At 28.8% G+C, this 23,357-nt stretch overlaps 5 protein-coding genes and 1 long non-coding RNA gene across 13 annotated transcripts; 3 read left to right on the top strand and 3 right to left on the bottom strand.

Moving 5' to 3' along the window:
* The first annotated feature begins 87 nt into the window (after positions 1-87).
* Positions 88-5,376, top strand: LOC124431746 (coronin-2B-like). 3 transcript variants are annotated; one of them, XM_046979971.1, is made up of 10 exons: positions 100-352; positions 1,104-1,327; positions 2,511-2,708; positions 2,802-2,918; positions 3,019-3,333; positions 3,672-3,896; positions 4,077-4,286; positions 4,408-4,525; positions 4,615-4,841; positions 4,952-5,376. In XM_046979971.1, exons 2-10 carry the CDS (start codon positions 1,319-1,321, stop codon positions 5,144-5,146), a joined length of 1,614 nt encoding a protein of 537 aa, XP_046835927.1. In that variant the 5' UTR covers positions 100-352; positions 1,104-1,318; the 3' UTR covers positions 5,147-5,376. The 3 variants fall into 3 exon arrangements, with proteins under 3 accessions (XP_046835926.1, XP_046835925.1, XP_046835927.1); XM_046979970.1 differs by lacking the exon at positions 1,104-1,327 and having other exon boundaries at positions 88-352; positions 4,615-4,829; XM_046979969.1 differs by lacking the exon at positions 1,104-1,327 and having other exon boundaries at positions 90-352.
* Positions 5,377-5,818: 442 nt separating this feature from the next.
* LOC124431866 (U-scoloptoxin(05)-Sm1a) lies at positions 5,819-9,014 on the bottom strand. Of its 3 annotated transcripts, none has more exons than XM_046980213.1 (4): positions 8,661-9,014; positions 7,372-7,527; positions 6,912-7,052; positions 5,819-6,267 (listed from the first exon to the last, which is right to left on the bottom strand). In XM_046980213.1, exons 1-4 carry the CDS (start codon positions 8,725-8,727, stop codon positions 6,065-6,067), a joined length of 567 nt encoding a protein of 188 aa, XP_046836169.1. In that variant the 5' UTR covers positions 8,728-9,014; the 3' UTR covers positions 5,819-6,064. The 3 variants fall into 3 exon arrangements, with proteins under 3 accessions (XP_046836169.1, XP_046836171.1, XP_046836170.1); XM_046980214.1 differs by having other exon boundaries at positions 5,992-6,267; positions 6,890-7,052; XM_046980215.1 differs by lacking the exon at positions 6,912-7,052 and having other exon boundaries at positions 8,661-8,928.
* Positions 7,421-16,846, top strand: LOC124431861 ((E3-independent) E2 ubiquitin-conjugating enzyme UBE2O). 3 transcript variants are annotated; one of them, XM_046980204.1, is made up of 9 exons: positions 7,421-7,557; positions 9,420-9,684; positions 9,991-10,164; positions 10,244-10,402; positions 10,468-11,151; positions 11,210-11,420; positions 11,496-11,679; positions 11,822-13,806; positions 13,885-16,846. In XM_046980204.1, exons 2-9 carry the CDS (start codon positions 9,463-9,465, stop codon positions 14,238-14,240), a joined length of 3,975 nt encoding a protein of 1,324 aa, XP_046836160.1. In that variant the 5' UTR covers positions 7,421-7,557; positions 9,420-9,462; the 3' UTR covers positions 14,241-16,846. The 3 variants fall into 3 exon arrangements, with proteins under 3 accessions (XP_046836160.1, XP_046836162.1, XP_046836161.1); XM_046980206.1 differs by lacking the exon at positions 7,421-7,557 and having other exon boundaries at positions 9,211-9,684; positions 13,885-14,247; positions 15,113-16,846; XM_046980205.1 differs by lacking the exon at positions 7,421-7,557 and having other exon boundaries at positions 9,211-9,684; positions 13,885-14,247; positions 14,400-16,846.
* Positions 16,074-17,739, bottom strand: LOC124431868. Its single transcript, XR_006944142.1, has 2 exons — positions 17,502-17,739; positions 16,074-17,328 (listed from the first exon to the last, which is right to left on the bottom strand). It is a non-coding gene; the product is annotated as an uncharacterized LOC124431868 (long non-coding RNA).
* On the top strand, positions 17,258-17,973 carry LOC124431867. The gene is made up of 3 exons (XM_046980217.1): positions 17,258-17,432; positions 17,524-17,607; positions 17,684-17,973. The coding sequence occupies exons 1-3, from the start codon at positions 17,390-17,392 to the stop codon at positions 17,842-17,844; spliced, it is 288 nt and encodes a 95-aa protein (XP_046836173.1). The 5' UTR covers positions 17,258-17,389; the 3' UTR covers positions 17,845-17,973.
* LOC124431862 (splicing factor U2AF 50 kDa subunit) lies at positions 17,964-23,146 on the bottom strand. Of its 2 annotated transcripts, none has more exons than XM_046980207.1 (8): positions 22,936-23,146; positions 22,253-22,482; positions 21,906-22,166; positions 21,668-21,818; positions 21,478-21,533; positions 18,821-19,102; positions 18,588-18,752; positions 17,964-18,513 (listed from the first exon to the last, which is right to left on the bottom strand). In XM_046980207.1, exons 1-8 carry the CDS (start codon positions 22,955-22,957, stop codon positions 18,382-18,384), a joined length of 1,299 nt encoding a protein of 432 aa, XP_046836163.1. In that variant the 5' UTR covers positions 22,958-23,146; the 3' UTR covers positions 17,964-18,381. The 2 variants fall into 2 exon arrangements, with proteins under 2 accessions (XP_046836163.1, XP_046836165.1); XM_046980209.1 differs by having other exon boundaries at positions 21,680-21,818; positions 22,936-23,143.
* Positions 23,147-23,357: the final 211 nt, after the last annotated feature.

The raw sequence follows: 23,357 nt of genomic DNA, 5'->3' as shown, positions 1-23,357 counted from the left end.
ATTATTTTTTTTTCTCCATTAAAATTTAGTCAACTTTATACAGTTTATAGAGTTTCATATCTCTATTCTTGAACCCTTTACATTTGGTGTCGTACCGTGTCATCTAGTGTCGTTAAATGTCATTAGATGTTTGCTTCACCATGAATAGGATTTTTAGTTAATTAACACGTGAATAAGAAAGTCACAGAATTTTAAAGCGAAAGTTGTGTTAAATTTGGCAGCGTTCAATATCATCGATTGGGAAATGAGACGATCCAACGAGATTTTGAATGAAAAATTGAATTTGGAAGATACGGATAGTGCATTAAACAACATGGTAGACGTTAGAGCTTGTTATAAGCCAAACGGAAAAGTAAGAATAAATGTTTATTATTTTACATCCAAAAATATGGCATTGATTTTAATCACAAATTCGATACATTATTGTAGACAAACGACAGACATTTAAATACATGTCTAAAAGAGATTAAAATTTCTTGTCAAATGAACAATGGAATTAAATGAATTACAGAATATAATTATCATAAAAATAATAATTACAATAATATGCTAGTTTCATTGAATATTTGATTAATATTAGGATATACAATGCCATGACATTTTAAAAATCTTTATATACATATACTTTGCATTTTTATATGTTTGTCAGCGTTGCTCGTTTTTCATTTAAATGAATGTTAGATTAAATAAATATTGTATATATGTGCTCAGTTTGTGCATGCATGTGTGTTTTTATTATATATTATATGAATATATTATATATCCAATTAGACTACATTTATTTATTCATATCATTTAAGCATGGTATATATTTTAAATTGCATGTTAAACATTTATAATAATGCATTATTTATAATTTAAGAAAAAAAGACAGACGTGTCGGGAACAGAATAAAAGTGTTAAATTTAATAACGATTATATATGTATGTTAATCATATTGAAAACATAGAAGTATAATGTGCATACTTATCTATTCATAAAGAAATATACTATTAGTCATTATAAATAAAGATTATATGCTTATAATCTTTGAAAAGTTTTAATTTGTCATTAGATGGACAGTGTTTTTTATTATTTTTTCTTTTATTTTATTGTTTCTTTAGTAAATTACGCATGATCTCACCATGGTAGCGACACAATATTGCTAGGAAGCCATTTGAGTATGTGGTCCCATTTATCATTTTTCTATACATGGGTCCAGATTTGTTGATTTCTACAGTCTGCTTTATGCTAAGGCCTATTGTTGGAGATCACAGATGTATATGTCCAATGGATATTATTTTGGAAATATATTGATCGTCATCAAATATGATCAACAATGAGTGAGGTAAGTGCTTTATGATCTCTCATGCTCCCTCTCTTATTCTTTTCTCTTTTCTTCTTCGTTTCTATTCATTAATAATTTAACTTTTATCAAAAAGATTTTTAATTAAAATATGAAATAAAAATTGTTTTACCATTTATACGTATTACTTTTTTCTTTGCATCATTTATTTCTTTTTATTTTGAGTGTGACAACTGAATTCTTTTAAAATTATCTTTTAAATCTGTTTTTATAACATATATTATTATAACGTGTCAATATCAATATTTAGATATTGTAATTTATTAATAACCTGAAATTTTTTATCTAATTACCTTTTATCATATATATAATAAATTTTGTATTATGAAATATAGAATATTTTAATAGATAATTTGCTTTATTTATTTTCAAAATTCTATATGTTATATATTTTTATTATATATTTTTTTAATATAATACAGTATACAATAATATGATATATATGATGATGATATATTAAAATGAAATTAAAAAAAAAGTTTCTGTTTTGTTAAAATATGAGGGAAACGAAGAGAGGAAATACAGAGAGATAATACAGGTATTCATAATAAACATATTTTATTAAAGCAAATGATTCATTCGGAAAATTTATGAAATGATTTTCTGTTCAACTATAAAAATTTTGTTTTCCATATTTTTTTCGATCGATGAACAATTACTTGGAATATTTTTATTTAATTAGGTAATATGTTTTATTATCTAATGAAAGTAAAGATATTTCTATCCAAGAAAAATATTATAATAATATCTTGTAAATAGTAGCAATATATTTAAAAATATTTGTTACCATTATGTATACATTTTGCTGTATTTGTGACAATAGAAATTTATATTTTTCTTTTGCTTTTATAAGAATATTTCGTATATAGTACATATAAATAAATTATTTCATTATTTATAATGCTGCATTGATGTTTTGTAACACCATAAATTCCGATAAAAATGTTTAACTATATATTTATATATACATTTTTTTTTTCATTATCATTGTGATGTTAAGCGCTGATAAAGTATTTTAAAATTGCATGTGGCTGTATTATTCAATGTAATAATTATGCATAATATAATTTTATTGCACTTTATTAAAATAATTCGTTAATTGTTCATTTTAATAATTAAAATTTGGACAATAATATATTTTGCTCATTCATTATTATTATTGTAGTCATGGTTTCGAGGTGTTCGGAGCAGCAAATTCCGTCACGTTTATGGTATACCAGCTAAGAGGGAAAAATGTTATGACAATATCAAGATTACAAAGAATGCTCATGACTCACAGTTTTGTGCTGTCAATCCTAAATTTCTAGCGATTGTTACAGAAGTAGCTGGAGGTGGGGCATTTCTAGTATTACCTCTTGATAGAGTAAGTTATATAATGAAGAAAAAAATGATTTATTTACTATGAATGTTTTAAAAAATAGACACTGAGTAAATGATTATCATTATATTATTTCAGACTGGACGTTTGGATTTCAATGCTAGTAGAGTTACTGGACATACGGGACCTGTTTTGGATATTAAATGGAATCCATTCAATGATAATATTATCGCATCTTGTTCAGACGATTGCACAGTATGATGCAATAATTTAATATTTACCATTCTAATTTAATTTAAACTTTAATTTAAATTTACTATATTGAAAGTTGTAATATTTGAAATAATAATTACAGATAAAATTATGGCATATACCAGATGGGGGGCTATCTAGAAACTTATCAGAATGGCTTATTGAACTACAAGGTCATAAACGTCGAGTATCATATATAGATTGGCATCCTGTAGCTGAAAATATCCTTTTCAGCATAGGTTTTGATCATCTTGTTATTGTTTGGGATGTCGGTAGGGGAGAAGCAGTGAACATCATTGACAGACATCCTGATGTGATATATAGTTTATCTTTAAATCGAGATGGAAGTTTATTAGCAACAACATGCAAAGATAAAAGATTACGTGTCTTTGAACCTAGATCAGGTATTATAGTTTCGGTAAGTTTATAAAAGTGGAGGAGCATTCATTTATTCTTTTTTTACTTTTAATACAATTATTAATTTACTTAATACAATTGTTATTTGTTTTTTACAATTAATTATCTTATTTGATAAATACTATGTAGCTGTTTACTATAATATTAAATTTGTTTTTAACATTCTAAGAGATAAAACGCAGAATACTCATTTATTTTTAAGTTATATGTTCAAATATATATTAGATGATTTCTTTTTGATATCTTTCTTTCTAGCCAAATGTAAACAATAAGATAAATAGTTTCCTCTTTTCTCAGATTTTGCATTTTTCATATATTATAAATTCATGCTCAATTCAGGAAGGAGTTTGTCATGCTGGAACCAAAGCAAGTAAAGTGGTATTTCTTGGTGGATCTGGACGTTTATTGACTACCGGATTCAGTAGACATTCAGATAGACAATACGCAATTTGGTGTCAACATGATTTAACAGCTCCTCTTACTCGTGAAAATATAGATTCATCTAGCGGTGTTATTTTTCCGTATTTCGACAATGATACAAATATGGTGTATTTAGCAGGAAAGGTAATAAACGTATTAAGATAGATACATCCAAGAAGATAATATTGCTTTAATATTAATATATATACAGATTGGAATAAAGAAAAATTTCTTTTTACTTATTTTCAGGTATGACTTTCACTGTAGTAATTATTACTATAGTGAATATTTTTAAATAAAAAATTTAACATTTGTTTTCTACAGGGTGATGGTAATATTCGGTATTATGAGGTAGTTAATGAAGTTCCGTGGATGCATTATCTCAGTCAATTCATCTCTGGTAATCCACAAAGAGGATTAGGTGTAATGCCAAAAAGAGGCATAAATACAAGTATTTGCGAGGTTTTTAGATTTTATAAATTACATGCAACTCGAGGCATGTGTGAACCGATTTCCATGATTGTACCTCGAAAGGTAAAAAAAAAGTAAACTCAATAACAAGTTATGTGACCTATAACTACAAGTAATATACTTAACAACAATATTAACTGATATCAATTTACATGTTTTAGTGTTTTTATGTTCTGTTTTGTAGAGCGACCAATTTCAAGAAGACTTGTATCCTGATACTATAGGTACCTGTCCTGCACTTTCAGCAAGAGATTGGATCAGTGGCATGAATAATCCACCAATATTAATATCACTTAAAACAGGTATAAAATCATTTTAATGTAAATTTAAGTAGATGTCTAATAATTATAAACATTATAATCATTATTTTTTTCTATTGTTACTTCCATAGGTGGTAGTATTTCTACGCATAAACCACGCGTATACAAGCAACCATTATTACCTCCAGCGACAGATTTAAATAATAAGAAAAAATTTGCATTTTTGTCTACCGAAACTGTTCCTGATTACAGACCAGTAGAGTTACACAATATAACGGAGAAAAGTCAAAAAACATCCAGCAATCAAAGCACTAAATTTCAACAGTTACAGCAGAAATTTGCCAATGTAAATTTACAAGTAAGAAAACGATAAAAAAACCTCGTAAAGTAATCTATTTTCTTACTATTTTGCGAAGACTGTGTTCCACGTATAGTATAGTCAATTACAAGCAAAGTTATTTTTTACAGAATAATATAATAACAACATCGCTAAGCAACAATAAAGTTATCGAGACTATCGACGTTCCTAACAACGAAGCAGAACTTAGATTGGCATATGTACGTCAAGCAGATGAATTGCGGTTGATGCGCCGTCAGCTTGCTAACAGCCAACTTCGTATAAAGGAATTAGAAGAACAAGTGCGTAAATTACAACATCAGTAACGCTTGATAATGCCTTTTAGTCAAAGAATTTCATCAGTATCCTTTATATAAACTTTTTATACATTTCGTGCAAATTGTGAAACCAAATAGTCTGCTATATTCGTGCTTTAAGAACAAAATAATCTTAAATGTTCATGAAAATGAGATGAAATTGCATGCGTAATTTCTTTTTTTTTACAAATTTGTATTGCATATATAAAATATGTGAATATCAAGTACATTATTATGAAGATTTATGCAAATTGCGTATTAAATTAATGAATTTCCAACATTTCTTTTGAACATTTTTCCAATTCGTACATAAAATTATATCGAGTTTCAAATGTACAAACAAAATTAGAAGTTCAAAGTAATATTCTTATTATATATATATATATATATATATATATATATATATATATATATATATATATATATATATATATATATATTATATATATATAAATTAAAACAAATTAGACAAACAATATAATATTCATATAATCTTGCTACTTTTTTACTTGTGCATTAAAACAGATAAATAACATAAAAAGAGTAAATACAAATACATATACACATGTCATGTATGCTCTATAATAAAATGTTCTTAATATTTGTTGTATTACTCGTTATAATAAAATAATATGCCAAAGAAAATTTTACAGATTACTCGTATTAGAAAATATTCTCGTATTAGAGTTTAAGATTACACATTTATTAAAAGTAAAGTATCAAAATGCATAGATTATTTAATTAAAGTTTGTTGACAAATAAATGTTAAAGAAACAGAATAATTATCATGCACGAAATATTGATAATACAACCAAAATGTTTATATATGTAAACTATACTCATTTTCCAAATAGTAAAATATAAGTAATATATTGTCATGAAATTTGATATATGAATATGATTGTTTTTATTAACGATGCTGAGTCTTCATCTATAAAATAGGGTGAGTAAAAGAAGTAATATAATGGAAACACTGACTGTAGACCTTAAAGTAGATACAGAATTGCATCCATCGCTATTACAGGTGTAGATGCACGTTCGATATGTTAGTTTATCTCCCGGCTGAAGCACATAGTTGCAGTAATTTCCCAAGTGCGAAGTTGAGCAAAATCTTTTTGTACCAACTCCACCTATTAGAATATACATGAATACGTGTATATATATATATTTATAATTACATTTTTTGAAATATAATCACTGCTTATATGAAGTGTTACAAAATAGTGATTGAATTACAATTAAGTGAAAGTGTAATACAAGGATAAAGATCTATCCTATGTATATACAAATTATAAGTTAGTGTTATTTCTATATATACTTTAAAATTTTTACTGACCATGCATTCATGCATATAAATAAAATAACATATTTTAAACATATTATATAAAACGTTAATATTAAAAAAGTTAATTGTAAAAACAAAACAATACAAGTAGTGTTAACAAAAAATATATTCAAATAAAACAAGTATTTAAGCATTAGTAAAAAGAACAAAGAACATGATATAACAGTTTAAAACAATAATAAGATTTCATAATACGAATAGATTATTAAAATTTAGAACAATTATTTAATGCTTAGCATTATTTCTTTTTATATTGTTCATTTTTTAATTTAATGATATATATATATATATATATATATATATATATATATAATATAGAAATTATTATTCGATATATAGATATACATACTAGGCCTAATTTAGAAATTAAAAAACAATCATGCATATACAACATCGAATAATTTCACCGAATAAACCACGAATGAAAACCTCCATATCGTCCAATAGTTTTGACGCAATAATGCGCTTTGTAAATGTGACTGCAGTTTATTGGTTGTAGAGAATCTTTAATTAATTCACCATCCGAGCATTGCCATTCGTCCGCGGATGTACATTGGTAACATTCCAGGGCTATAATTTGATCAATTAAAATTATTTTCATTGATTATCACTGTGTTAACACTATGACAATGAATAACAATAGAAAATTTTATCGTATTTCAGTTTTCTAGATATGGTGAATTCCTAAATCAGTGATTATTTATTTATCATTTATTTAGCATAGACACCAAATAATTAAGATAAAAATAAGAAAAATAATCCCATGATTAGTTATTAATGTTAGAATACCCCTTCCTTTTGCGTTCTACCAGTGCATGTTATATGATATTAATTACCCATCAGGCACCGATAGTCTGAAATTTAAAATATTTTTCGTCACTTGTTTTACCCTCAAATCGGCCAATGTGTTTTACACAGTATTGTGCTCCGAAAATGGCATCGCAAGACTCTGGCTCTATGTCAATGTCATTCGTGAGGAACTCGTTGCATTGAAAAGGATGTGTGTTGTTTGTGCTGGTGCATTGGTAACATCGAATACTGTGGACTAAATAACATAACAATAAATAAAAGACAGGTTGATATAATATAACCATATAGAATTTCCATTTCATTCTTTTTTCACTATTTATTGGTTCAAAAATAATTTGGTAAAAGATCAAAAATACGGATTATCATCACATTTCAAAGAATTGCATCTAGCTTAAAAAAATATCAAATGAAATTAATGAAGTAATGCTTCTTAAAGAAGTATCATGCAAGCATCGTAGAAAATATAAATTTTCGTAATAAAAGACATACTTCGAATTGTTATATATCTAGAAACATCATCCTTATTAATAGGAATGCATCGTTTTGAAACGATAACTATAGTATACTATCTTTTGTTTTTATTTAGAAATTTTGATAGTAAAGTAAGAACATTTAGAATTTACTTCATATTATATGTTTTAACAAAGATGAATCAATATTATTTACGTTATTCTCTAATTCTACAACTTATCTAATTATATATAAATACGTGCTCATATGTACAAAATACATATACATTTAATTGTATTATAGTCATTTGCATTGTATGTGTGTGTGTATGTGTATAATTAGATAATAACTGAAAAGCAAGATCATGCTATACACATAAACGCGTGGTACATATACATATACGAGCATACTTACATTTATATTTGATAAGGATCAGTTCATAAGGATCTCTTTGCGAATCATTTCAAACGATTATAAGAAAAACATGATACATATAAATTACATTCACGAAAAAGATAAATAAAATAATTATTGATACAATTCAATATTATTTTAAGTTACACTAATTTTAACATAAGTTGAGAATTTTAATAACATGATAAAATCTTTATTTTTACATACACGAAGTTATTTCATACTATAGCTGTACTCTTATATCATTGTGTTAATAATCTTCTAACTGGCAACAAAATAATCAAACTTTTGCTAAAAAATATTAACTTCAATGCATAATTGCACTTGCTAAGATTTCCTTAGCATAGAATTGTTTGAATTTAAAATAATTCCGATTGGTCAAATTTTTTGAGTAATACCAACCACATAAATTTATGAAGAAATCTGTTAGTTATGCCTCACCCAGATATTGTCTGATTGTGATAAATTGAAGAATATGCATATACATTGTGCTATAGAACTTACCTGTTCCAACGTAGATTAAAAAAATCACGAGTATCGTAAGCATCTTCGTAATATCTTTAATAGTCATTTCAATACGATTTTATCTTATACTTTACACGGTCGAAAAACGCACAAGTTACCTACGAGTACTACTAACTACATATACACGAATCATTTTATTGGATTATTATCCGAGTAATTCCGAATTTAACCGAATGTTGCCGATCTGATTTGATGACGCATATCTACTCGTTAAAAACAAAATGAATTTTCTACGATTTTTTGATATTTACTATAATTTTACATATTTCTTTAACATGACGTGACATTACTTGCATAATTTCTATTATTACATAAATTTCAGATCATAGAAAAGCGTCTTCAAGCGTTCAAAAAAGTTACAACAAAAAGGAATTAAGATTTAGGATTCTTATAAATAACTAATTCTAAATTAAAATTATAAGATCATTTTAGATTTATATCTTCGCCCAATGTTTATTTTTTGAATAATTATTTTATTATTATAAATTTGTTTCTCCATTCTATCTTTTATTAAAATTCAAATGATTAGAGTATAAATATTTAAATATGTATATATATATATATGTGAGTACAGTATGAAATGTATGAATAGACATTAATTTCTAAAAGAACTACTAGAGGCGCTATAATCGAAAAAGCATAGGAGACCTCTGTAAAGGCAATGGTAACTAAATGCAGGCCGTCCCGTTAACACGGAGGCTTGCGTACCCTAATTACATTATTGTAACCTTTCATCAGTCGTCGTCGGCAAAAAGCAAGTACGTCAGTAAGCAGAGAAAAGATGGCTACGAATGTTACGGCTGAATGTCAGTATTTTTACGAAGATGTAATTTATCGTGTGGACAAAAAAGGCAACGTCGTTTTCGGTATCATCATGGAAAACGATGATCAGGATATGTCCGACGAGAGCTCAGATGGCGAGGAAAGTCCCAAACGAAAAAAGGGCGAGATCCGCGTTGTCTGGCATCCGTCTGGAGATGAGGAACTAATAAACTCTAAAAAGGTGTGTAAATCGATCGATTTGAAGAAATGTAATGTGGGAAAAATCTATTAATGGTACAGACGTTTCTTATCGTTTCTCCGAAAATCACGTTGAGCTTTTGTATAGTTGCAAAAAGCGACATCTTTTGCTTCTGATAATACTATATAATTCTGACAACTATAATTATATTCAAATTTAAATTAACGATATATCCTCAAAGATGTTGGTAATATTAAACATTGTTGTAATTTAAATCTTATTTTCTATTTGATATGTTCATATATAACACTACCGTTAATTATATTACGTGTAATATATTGTATTTAGGTGCATTTAGCAGATAGGACATTAATGCCAGGTGATGTTGTGCGACGTATGATTAAAGGAAAAGATACACAAAGAGGATATTGTAGAGATATCGAGCTTACTGCGTGCATTCAAATTATTGGCACCAAGCAGGTTCTTACAAATATTAGGAGTGAAGATTTAGTTCCTTTAGAAGTATGCAATGTGATTTATTTATATATATCTTATTAATGTTTATATACTTATATTACTTATCGTCGTTATGTATTTAAAGGAATTTGCGACAGATATTGCAGTTTGTATGGATTCGTGGGTAGGTGGCATTAGAATGACACACTTCAAAGTTTGGCTAACTACACCTGATGGATCTCGTTGTGTTATAAATGAAATGGATTCACGTGCGCTAGGACAATTGGAAGAAAAACGGGATAATGTAAGAACATTAAATATTTCCAACAATTATGCACTAAAGCTTATAAAAAATATTTTAAATTTTAGGATAATGATTTTCCTCATTCTACTGAATTTTACCCTGGTCAGAATTTATGGGGTCCTATTCACTGCCTAGAAGAAGCACAATGGATTCATTGTACGAAAGAAATGAAAGCAAAAAGAAAGACAAAACCACAGAAAATAACCAAAGTAGTAGTAGAAAAAGTTGAAACAGACTGGGTCGGGGTTCATTGGCAATGCAGAGCATATTCAAAAGATGGAGCTTGGTCTGATCAAGCTCAACCAAAATTTGTTGTTGAAGGAGAGGATTTAAAGAAGTTAAAGTTACTTAATGTTTTTGAACCATCTACATTACAAGTTGGTGATCGTAATTATTATGTGATTAAGGGCAATGAAAATGTTATAACTCGAGAACAATGGAGAAAACAACAAAGAGATATTTTTCAAATTCCTAAGCATAGTCCAAAAAAAATACGTCCCAATATCAGTGTTACAAAACCAGCTGACGATAAAAAAACAAATGAAAAAAAAGTTGAAGACAAGAAAAAAGGAAAAGAAAAAGAAAACATGAATGAAGAATCCATAGAGGACAGTACACAAAACAATATTAATAATTTACAAAACATTACGAGTGGTAATACATTGATGCCACCACCACATGTACAGAATACTGAAAGTTCAGACGATTGGGATACAGAAGACACTGGTTCCCAAAGTGACACTGGTTCGGTATGAATTCAACCAGCAAAAAATGAAGCAATTAGACTGAATTTTATCATTTTTGTAGATATCCAGTGGATGTTCCAGTATGTCATCTATGGGTAAAAAGAAAAAAGGTCCTGCATTAATGACAAAAGTATTGAAGAAGAAGAAATTATGCAAAGCCAAAAAAAAAGTACCACCTGTTCCATTAATTCCAGGAACTAAGATAGTTGTGGAAACACTTTCGACTAATACAAAAGCCAATGTTGTGTGGCAAGATGGTTCTGTAGAGTTTGGTATGCATGACGAATTTAATATTAAAAATCATTTTGTTAGTATCTTTAAAATATATGTAATACATTTTCCTATAGGCATTCCATCAACACAGTTATATCCAATTCATCATTTGGACGATAAAGAATTTTTTCCGGGAGATTTTGTTTTAGATCAAAAGGAAGAATCTCGAATGTATGGTGTTGTACAAAGTGTTGATCACCAAGGTCGAACTGCTAAAATAAAATGGTTTAGAACATATACCTGTAGTCAAACTCCACAGTAAGTATTGAATAATTTTATAATTTTGTAATTGTTTAGAAAAGAAGTTCGTATATTAAGCATACCATTACCAAACTATTCGCTTTTATACATATATTTTTTTAATAATTGAAAATTATTAATGTGTAAATTTGTTCTATAGACCAACTTTATTAGAAGAACGTGAAGTAAGTGTTTATGATTTGAAGGATCATCCGGATTTTCAATACAGGCCTGGTACAGTGGTAATACGTATAGCTAATTTTGAAGGAGAGGATGCTGGTTGTACAGCTGGACAAGTATTAGACAATTATCCAGAAGGTCGTGTTAAAGTATGGTGGGTCGATGGACATATTAGTATGTGTTGGCCACAAGATTTATATAAAGTCGGTGAGTATGACAGTGATGAAGGAGAACTTTGGGATGATGTATCATCAGATGCATCATGGGAAACTGAATTAGAAGATTGTTTCATTGCTGATACTGATACGACAGAGCAAACTGAGCTAGAAATAATAAAACCAAAGTTAGCTGCACATATTGAAAAAGCTAGAATTGCAATGTCGAGATTAGAAGAAATTTTTACACAAAATCCATCACTGCAAACTACAGAAGTAATGCGAAAATTACTGGAAGTTTATAAAGATTGTCGATACATGGATAAACTTATGGGTACATCATTTTTCCATGAAAGTCATTTTCAAGGATTACTTGAACGGGTAAGAGAACGTGGCAGGGCAAACGTAGCACAACGAATGGCAGATCAGGTAACAAGACTGTTTACTCATAAATCCGATGGATCGGAGGAAAATATAAGCAAAGACAATCCAAATATTACTCAAAATACACCTTGTACAATAGAAAGAATAGTAACTAATGTAATGGATGTAGCAACTACTACCAATAAAAGTAATGAAGATAATAATAGAAAACAGAAAGAGGAAGCAGAATCAGATAATCGATTATTGATTAATGTCAATCCAAATCCTGAAGATTCTGGATTATATTCTGCAGAGAACTCCAAAAAAGAATCAGGTTCTAGTGAATCTAGCGGAGAATTTTTACTTAGTGAAGATGTTAATAACGAACGTTTTCTGCCTGCACAAACAACTGAATCAATAAAAACAGAAATAGATAAAACAGCAAAAATGCAAATGCATATAACAAGTTCTCATGTTGCTAGTTCACATGTTTGTGTAAAACTTTGTACCCTTATAAAAGCTCAATTAGTATTGGCACATTCAGAAGTTTCAAAACGCTTTGGTTTATCAAAAATGTCATTATCAGATGCAGCAAAAGGTTCATCGCCCCATAAAAAACAAAAGAAAGAAGAAGAAAAACATGTAGAAACATTGTCAGAACCGTCTGAATCTATGGTAGATATTCCACCATTGATTTATGCGGAAGGTGAAGGATTTTCCATAGAAGAAACTGCTCCGGATAGTCATAAATTTAAATTAACAATGTTCCAACCTACGGATCCAACAAATTTCTTTAGAACAGTTTCAAAAGAGTTGAAACTTTTAAGAAGTTCCCTTCCACCAGGAGTGTGGATAAAAGGTTTTGAAGATCGTATAGATTTATATTCTGTGATGTTCCGTGGTCCTGAAAAAACACCATATGAGGATGGACTTTTTCTTTTCGACTTTCAGTTGTCTGCAGATTATCCTGCCGCTCCGCCCCTATGTCATTATATTTCTTATTGTAGTGAAAGACTCAACCCTAATCTTTATGAAGATGGAAAAGTATGTGTGAGTCTTCTTGGAACATGGTCTGGTCGTGGAACAGAAGTATGGACTAATTCTTCTACTTTACTGCAAGTTATAGTCTCTATACAAGGTCTTATTCTTGTATCAGAACCCTACTTCAACGAAGCTGGTTTTGAAAAGCAAAAGGGTTCTCAGCAAGGCAGAGAAAATTCTAGAATGTATAATGAAATGGTAGTATTAAAATTGGTTCAAGCTCAGACAAAATTATTGCAATATCCACCCCTTGTGTTTAAAGACATAATTATAGCACATTTCAAACGACATGCAGAAAGATTATTACAACGATTAGATCTTTGGATGGAAATATCTGAACAGCATAATAATCAACATCCATTATCTCCTGTTACACCAACCACATTTAAGGAAATCTCAGAAATAGGTAAACTGTGATATTTTTTCTTCTGTTCTTTTTTCATTTTGTTGATCTAATAAAATACATTCATTTTTATTCTTTTAGATCAAAAAATTCTGCCTGAATTTCCTTTAATACCAGCTTCTAGAGGTTTTTGTATTACACTTAGAAAAACATTGGCAATATTTAGAGGTGTGCTTATTAAAGAAAGCATACTACAAAAACCAAGCAATTTACAAAGTTATACAAGTGAAACAGTAAATAATTCTATTCAAGAACGTCAAAAAATAATGGCAACTGTAGAAAATAAAGAATCAGAGAATGATACCAGCAGGAGCAGTGTACAAGCAGATAGTAAATCTTTATCAAATGGCAATTTAAGAAAGGACTTAATTTCATCTTCCCCTACAATCCCTCCAAGCGAAAGGAAAAAAAATTCATCAGAAAGAAATACCAGCTAGCCACAAGGTAAACTTATATCCAAATCCAACAGCATAGTTCGCAAAAGTTATATAAAATTTCGGTAATATATTGAATTAATTTATTAAATTAGATTCTGAAAAATGTTTATGATATCTATTTATTAATATTAACATTAATAACGAGATAACTCTTAACAGAAATGCCGCTGTCATTGCTCCGCAGCTAGGAATACTTGATATTGTTTAGTAATCATTTAGTAATATAAATGTAATTGTATAAGGGACATACATATATATAAAAGAGTGATATACTATTCTTGTGCATTCCTTTGTACAATTACAAAATAAAATATAAAATTAATATGTGGTATGAACCATCTCGTGATACCACATATATATTTAGTTCTATAAATTGGCAGCAATAAATAGCTGCCTTATAAATAGACAAAGATATGACTGATTTGTAAAAGAAATCTTGAATACACAGGAAAGAGATTTGAATACTCTGGATATTCGAAATGATAACAGAAGGTATAATAATCTTTAGCAATATGTCGAGCCAACATTAAATACTTTGCATTAAGAAATATGATAATAATAGTTGTTAATTATGAGTGGGTTTCATTGAGTAAATTTTTAGTAAAAATTGCTATCTATTTAAGAATACATCATTTCTTCAATTATATTAAACTCATTATGCCATCCACTAATGTTATATTGAAGCAACTATGAAGTAACTCTAACTGCAGTAGATTGTAGTTTAGAGACAAAAGATTCATATTTAAACAAAATTAACTGACAGATAAGTATAATGTTAAAGATTCTGGTAGAGAATAGTATATATTTAATAACAATCATAACGCTTTATTATCCATAATAGAAGTTTCATTATTGGTATTATTATTTTGCAGTTAATAGAAGAAAGAAGGTGAATTTCTTTAATTTTGTTTTATGAATTTTTTTAAATATATTACACAACTTATGAAGCAATTATTTAAATATTTAACATGTTACTTTAATATTAGTTAATAGTGTGCGTGCGTGCGTGCGCGTGTGTGTGTGTATGTGCGCGCGCGTGTGTGTATGTGTGTCTATATATATATGCGCATTTAGATCAAAACAATTCTCAGTATTATTTGTATTTACTTTTAATTTATATTTATAATTTTTTAAATGTAAAAATTTGTTCTATATATAATAAGAAAATTATTATTTCTGTAAAAAGAATATTGTTTTAAAGGATTCATATATTTGAAAAAAAAATTCCGATTCATAGATACAGTAATTGTATGTAAAAAAGTGACACATTTTTTTATTTGTTTTATGATTTTTGTGTTCTATTTTTGTTACATTAACAATGATTTAAGTTAATAGTATTCATTACTGAACTTATAAACAATACAATTTGGCATGTTGAAAGTAATATTATTTACGATGAACAAATTATATTGTAACATATCTAGAATTTATTTTTATATGCATAAATGAAAGTTTACTTTATTTACTTAGTACACTATCTTTTTTTCTTTTGAAATCAAAGACTATTTAATTTGTAAGAAAAGCTTATAAAGTTTCACAGCATGATTTCACACAAAAAACAATATTTATTAAATGCATAAATCAATTATATTTAATTGGGTGAATACCATATAGATAGATACCATGTTGATGAATAAGGAACTAATGTTTATGAAATTTTTCTGGAGATTTACATGATTCCACTATACTATCATTTATATATCACATTTGTTTCATTATTATCGTAATATAATTTGGAGCAGTTACTATGAAATTTCACGCCTTATAACGTAATCAAAAAGAAAAAAGGCGGTTTATGATCGTACGAAGGAAAATGGTTTCTTCTGCGTTATATGGTGCTGAATAATTAGAACAAAACGAAAAACGGAGGGGGGAAGAGGAGAGAAAGAGAGAGAGAATATAACACAGAATTTAGTTTGTATTAAAAGAGTGTATAACTAGAGATAATGATATAGCAACAAAGGAATAGTAGAGAAGAGGCAGTGAGCGCAGCAGATAAATTTGCTGCAAATTTGGTGAAAAGTGATGTTTGGAATGCCTTGTATATGTGCCAGCTATTTATATTTACATTTATATTATTATAAAACTTATACTCTCAGAAATCGCATCAAAGCTTTACTTTTGTTGTATACACATATTCTTTGAATAAGGTATAATGAAAAGTGATCATTATATAAATCACTTACATGTATTGGTTTATGCCAGTACTCCTTACAATATACAGGAGAGAGAAAAATAACTGTAACGGAATATACTGCGAGTCAAGTATACCTTTATGAGAGAATCATGCTTTCTTAAATATAAATATTATTTTTAACATTCTTTGAAACGATAATATAACTACATATAAAATAAACATAAAAGAGAATATACTATTACGTTATCTTACAGCTAAATACCATTAATATTGGAATTATATACTTATTATCTCCTAATACTCGCAGTAGTTATACCGCCTAGTTTGTCTTCTTCTCACTTGACATTCTCACGCGTTGGTATCATATTTATCTGAGATCACAACGATTGCGTGAATGATTTACTATATATGTAACTTGGTTCCTTAATTTTCAATCAATAAAAAGTCATTATGAGATTAAGAAATATAACTTCAGATTATTCTTTTCTGTTGATCAGATTGTAAGGACCCGAATCCTTGTCCCATACATCCAGCCACAGTCATTTCGCATTCTGTCAAATTGTAAATCTTCAATGTGCCATTTCTCACGTTAATGAAGATAAATCGTACATAGAGATAACACAAGTATATATACTAAATATCTTCTTAATAGATTTAATAAAAAGTCATTGTTATACAAGTAATATATCTAATTTGTTTTAAATATATTAAATTTACATAAACTTTGTAAATATACCAAATTTATGGCAACAAATGTAAAAGCTTCTTTACCAGACTATTTTAGAAAGTTTACTATCTTTTACTGCATTGCCTACATGAATTTTCTCAGGTACTTTATCTCATAGTATTAAAACAGATAAGCTACATTCTATATTATCTGTTATCACTTGTTATCTATCGTCGTTGATTCATCATCCGACGATCAACGCTACACCCAATTCTTCTTGTCTGCTGAAAAGACGTTCAATTTTATTATTCCTTTAAGTGAAGTTGGAACATTGTATCAATCAACATGTATTCAAAAAAGTTACTATTCTATCTCGCAGTTAGTTTGCGTAAGTAAATGTAAACAAATATTTAAATCATTTTACTTTAAGTATGTGAAAATATTATAAAATACTTACGTTATATTTGACGGTAACATAGTTATTATGGGAATCTTCATCGATGAAACAGAAGCAAGACGTAAAATATTACGCGGTCGTAAGACAATAACAAGGCAATATTACAGTGAGTAAAAATTGTAAAATATTGATGAAATTGTTACGTTTACATGAAAATAACATAAATGTTTCAACTATCTTAGGAGGTACAGCTATACCTGCATGGGCAATAGTGTTACTATGTGGAATTAGTATGTTGTTCATAGGCGGTGGTCTTTACCTTTTACTACAAAAGTTTGTAATTGATCCAGCTGACACAACAAAAAGCCATTCATACCAACCAGCTGTACAAAACGAAGCTTAATTTTTAATAGATAATTATAATTATATCATTTTTGTGTATAAAAATCATTAAAATATTATTCATGTATTTTTCAACTTATATATTAAGAGGGTACTAATCAATATAATTGTTAAATCATATCTGTATAAACACAGTGACAATATTTTATTTCTTTTGTCCATCATAATTACTTAAACTTCTTATATTGCAGCTAGCAATGTTTTTTAATATCATTATTATTTACTTCTTATTTTCAGATTATCAATTGATTATATTATTTAAACTATAAAATATTCCACGCATTATTAATTATACTGCATTTTTAAAGAATTACAATATCTCATTTCATGAAATGAGCGTAAATTATAGCAAATTATTACTGTAATGCACTGTGCAGTCAAAAATAGTTGAATGATTTCTATATTCTAATTAAAAGGAATTACAGAGAATATTATTCTCGCGAAATATTATTTACTTTTAAGACATATCAGATTATTCACTTGTATGTATCATACAATACAGCCAATCATTAATTGGTAAGAAATAAGAATCTACTTTCTAAAATTCTCTACGATGATATTTATCGGGATCAAAATATGATGTAACTACTACACGGTTGTTGAATTTGCGTCCTGTCAAAGTCTGTTGTGCTTTTTGACAATCGATAACGCTGTTAAATTCAACGAATACCTGCGAAATAATAATAAGTTACATATAATAATAACTATAAAAATATAAAATAAATGAAAAATTCTGTAACTTACTTTTCCACATCCTGGAACATCAACACCTTCGATAGGTCTTGGTATTTCTACGGATCGAACTACACCATATTTGTTACATTCTTCTTTGATATCTTCTAAAATATCTTCATATTCCTCTTCTTCCATTAATTCTTCTGGTGTAACCATATTCAGTAAGCAAAGTACCTGAAAATATATAAAAATCACGTTATTTCAATGTCCTATGCGAATGATATATTTATTTATATATTTACCTCTGTAGCAGGTCCACTTGTGCCTACCATGGATAAACCAGGTACCTGAATTTGTACAGGAGCTTGTGCTCCTATCATAGGATTCTTTGCACCGACACTAGCTCGTTGAACAATCAATTTTTTGTCTCCTAGCTGCATACCATTTAATCCAGCAATTGCTTGATCCGTCATGGACACATCAACATATTCGCAAAAAGCATAACCTTTTGATAGTCCTGTCGCTGAATCCTTTACTAAATTGAAAGCTCTCAGTTGGCCAAAACTCATCAGAAGCTCCTTTACCTAAATTATCACAACGATATTATTTTTATATTCATATATGTTACATAAAATAATCTATACTAATGTAGACCATGCAATTTTCCTTTTAAAATTATAAAATTAATATTAATTTATTTATATTTATTACTTTAAAAGATTTTATTATTTTAGTGATTATTTAAATTATTTTATTAAAAGAGATTATGTACAAAATATATAGATATGTAATAGGATTTTCAATAAATTATCTATATGTAGAATACTTTATAGTCTATTATATAATTTAGCAAGACATACATATTGAATAATTAATGCAACAAAGATTTAATAAAGTTAACAATATTTATATAAGACGTGTTCAATTTTGAAATTTCATTCAAACAGAAAATTGCATAGTATAGGAACATGAAACTGATTTTCGAATATGTAGATGTGCCTGTTAACACTTATTTGTAATGTCTATATATTATTTTATTACACACAGTATTTAATTCTGTTTAGTACCTCCATCCTAAGAAGTTCTAATATATCTAAATTATACCCTTCTTAAGCATAATTTCTCGCTTCTAGAATTTTTATAATTGATTTATTATGTTTGAAGAATGTGTATATATAAACATATATTATACATATATATGTGTATATATATATATATATATACATATATATATATATGCATATATGTACTTATATAATGATATTACTTACATGAACCCATTCATCACAGAAACTGTAAACTCTGAAATCTAGATAACAGCATGTTGCATCTATCGAGGAGGTAGAATACAACATACCTTCCTCATATAGATTTAACAAAAACATTCCTGATCTCCTCACAAGCCAGCAACATGCTTTTACCGATAAATTCTACCAGAATATCAAAGAACGCACCATTAGCTCAGGAGAATCACAGACTTCGGGAAAGGGGCTGCAAAATCGCATAAGCCCAATGTACGAAGGCATGAAAATGAGATAAGTACTTGCCTCGAGGGACTGGACTAGCCTCTCTCCAGGCAGTGTGGTATATTGTCATGTTCAGTAGTAGTAGTAGTGGTAGAAGTAGTGGTAGAAGTAGTGGTAGTGGTAAGCAAATGCTTTTGATCAGCGCGACCCTAAGCTAAGAAATGGGGAGAAAGGGCACTGGTATCAGTCCACAATTTACTTTTACAATAACCAAAGGATTTTACTTTTCATTCTATGTTAATCATATTCACTGTAAGGAAACTGTTATTAACTCTCCAATGATGCAATATAGCAGTTGTTTATTTTTGTTTCTCTGTCACTCTCAGTATTTTCTCTTTGCCTAAAGACACATTACTGAAATTTGAACACGTAAGTTTCATTTGCGTAACCTGTAAACGCAATGAGGCACAAGATGAAGATCTGTAAAGCCTGTAAAGAAAATAGCTGCAAGGGAAAAAGATATTCCTGAAAAGAATAGATACCAGAAGACTTGGAGCTGTTACCAGATGCACATAAAATTATGTGTTGACCCTGTAATCCCATCCAAAATAAAACCAATTTGCTAGATAAAACGTTGATTTGTTTCACTTGTAGACCTATAAAGAGTCCTGTTGCATAAGCATCATTGTCATAAGAAAGCTGGATGACTCTGTAATAATGTCCTTGCCAAGTACACGTGTTTATATGAAATTTCTGCATCATTCTATGTAATATAATCTTTTCTTAACTTTTTGTACTTTTATTTCATGGATAATAATGCAATTGCAACAATTCCCCTTCCTTTCTTATATTCGAACTGCGACATTTTTGCTAAACTATTCTTGTTCGAGTTTGTCGAATTAGAATTTCTTTGGCTGGACCTAGAATATGCCTAGAAAGTATGTAAAAGAAAAACGACTGCTGCGACTGCATGCCATTTAAATGCTGCAACGCCTCTAACGATTTTCCTTGTTATCTATGTATCTATCCTGCACAACTTTGGGACGATGTGTGACAATGATAAAGGAATGAAAGAAGATATTGAACGCATCTGCTAATCCACAGACATTGGTGAAAGCGAAACCTGATTTTCCTATCTAATGACCTAATCGACGCAGAAATCCAGTGGATACACATACATACCTCTGTAGAATTTTGGCAGACTGGTACACCTTCCTCTGTTTAATCTCCGCTAAATAGCTAAGTACCTATGTTATAATGTAATCTTTTGTTTAACTCACAGTGCTGAGGATTGGCATATTTAATAATCCTACAGCAATAGAGTCCTAACATTTTCGCATTGCAGTTTTCTCCCAGTCATTAATGCTCGTTTTTACAATTTTTATGCAAAACTAAATACACATTCAATAATCAAAAATTGAGCTTCAATGAAAGAGAACTGCATTAAAAAGTGTGCAGTGAATACAAATGATATAGTAGATTTATTTGCATACCTGTTCTTCGTTCAAATAATTCGGTAGACCACCAATGAAAATCTTGTGCGGAGAATCTGTAATAAATAAATATAATATTTTATTAATAATTGTGTTAATAAATATAATATAAATTGACTGTATACATTAGAATATTACTTTATAATCACATATTATAAACTGATGTGTAAAATGTATGCATAAAACATACCAGGAACCGTACCTGGCACGTTCATGCTCGGATTATCTGTCATTCCAGGCATTGGTTGGTAATCATGAGGTCTTCTTATTTTTAAACTTTGTCCTTTAAAATTGATTCCATCAAAGGCCATGGCTTGTGTAGTTTCATCTATTGAACGAAACTAAAATAAAAGAAATTGAATATATTTGCAGAATTTCCTAATAATTATATATATATAAAGAAAATGATTGTAATTTTAATATTATACCTCCAAGAAAGCAAAGTTTTTATCTAGATTGATCTGACAAGCAAGGACTGGATTTCCTGCAGCTTGTGCAAGGCCTGATAGATGCATCTGTTGATTGAAGAATTCCATCATTTCTTCTTCTGTGACTCCAAATGGAATATTACCAACATATAGTCTTCTTGCTTGACGAGTGATCGTACTACCGACAACAGGAACAGCAGCTTGAGGTGTATCCGCTACGATATTTGCAGGTATTTGGCCAGCAGCTTGCATTGCTTTATACTGTTATACAAACAATTACAATATTCAAATTAAAATATTTAATAGATAATAACAATTACGTTAACATTTATACATTCTTAAATTACCTGCAAAGGTGTAATATGTTCAAATCCAGGTGGTGGTACATCCCAATATAAAGATGGTTTCCTTCTTCTAGAACTGCGACTTTTTTTAGGAGAACTGCTTCTTTTACGATCTCTGCGATCCTTGGAACGAGACCTTGATCTCTTCCTACGATCCCTACTACGTGATCTATGTCTCCTGTCACGATCTCTGTCCCTATCACGGTCCTTCTCTCTATCTTGTCTCTCTCGATCTTGTAAAGTAACGATAATTATGAATTAATATCAAATTAATTATTGAAAGAATATTTTCTAATACTTCAATTAATTGTATCCATATTATATTTAAAGACGATATAAACAGATATTTTTTAATTATATTTTTAATAAAACAATTTCTTTAAATAAAAAGACAATAGATATTTCTCAATAACTTATATGGACATATTTGCTATTTGTTAGAGTATGTCAATGTTTTGAAATTTTTTCAGAAATATATATATTGTATACTTTCATTGTATATGCAAAAGAAAGCACACATAAATGTCAATCAAAGCTAGTTAAAAAAAAGACATTTACGAATTTGTTTATGCGTGCCAATATAAGATCTCCGGCCATTACATTCATAGAAATCCATTCATCTTCACATAACGCGGGAAGACTTACAAAAAATGTAGATAAAAGCATCTTATTAGAAAATTTCTCACCTCCATTAAAATCTTCTCCCATCTTTGATCTTCCAATTTAAGTATTACACTGTATTATATGAAAATATGTTTATACAGAACGATAAACTGCATAAACGTCAGCCGCTCCCAAACAGATTTTTATACCGAAATGGCGTGAAGCAACAAGAAGAACAATGAATCTAAAATAACCACTACCAGATGGCGTGAAAAGCATATTAAAGTATCTATGCTTCCTTGCTTTAATTTGAAGAACTATTGTATAATAAACAATGTGTTTTATATCTCACAATGAAAATAGAAAAAAAATTATGGACTAAAGATAACCATCTAATAAACAACACAATAATAATTTTACGTATTTCTATGGATTAATAAAATATATATGTAAAAATATAAATTCCCTAGGGTTACTCTTTATACAGCGAAATGATCAAACCAGA

The sequence above is a fragment of the Vespa crabro genome, chromosome 22 (genome assembly GCF_910589235.1).
Source record: "Vespa crabro chromosome 22, iyVesCrab1.2, whole genome shotgun sequence".
In the NCBI taxonomy this organism is placed as follows: domain Eukaryota; kingdom Metazoa; phylum Arthropoda; class Insecta; order Hymenoptera; family Vespidae; genus Vespa; species Vespa crabro.
Note: the sequence above shows the minus strand (reverse complement) of the source record. Positions and strands in the feature narration are given on the sequence as shown.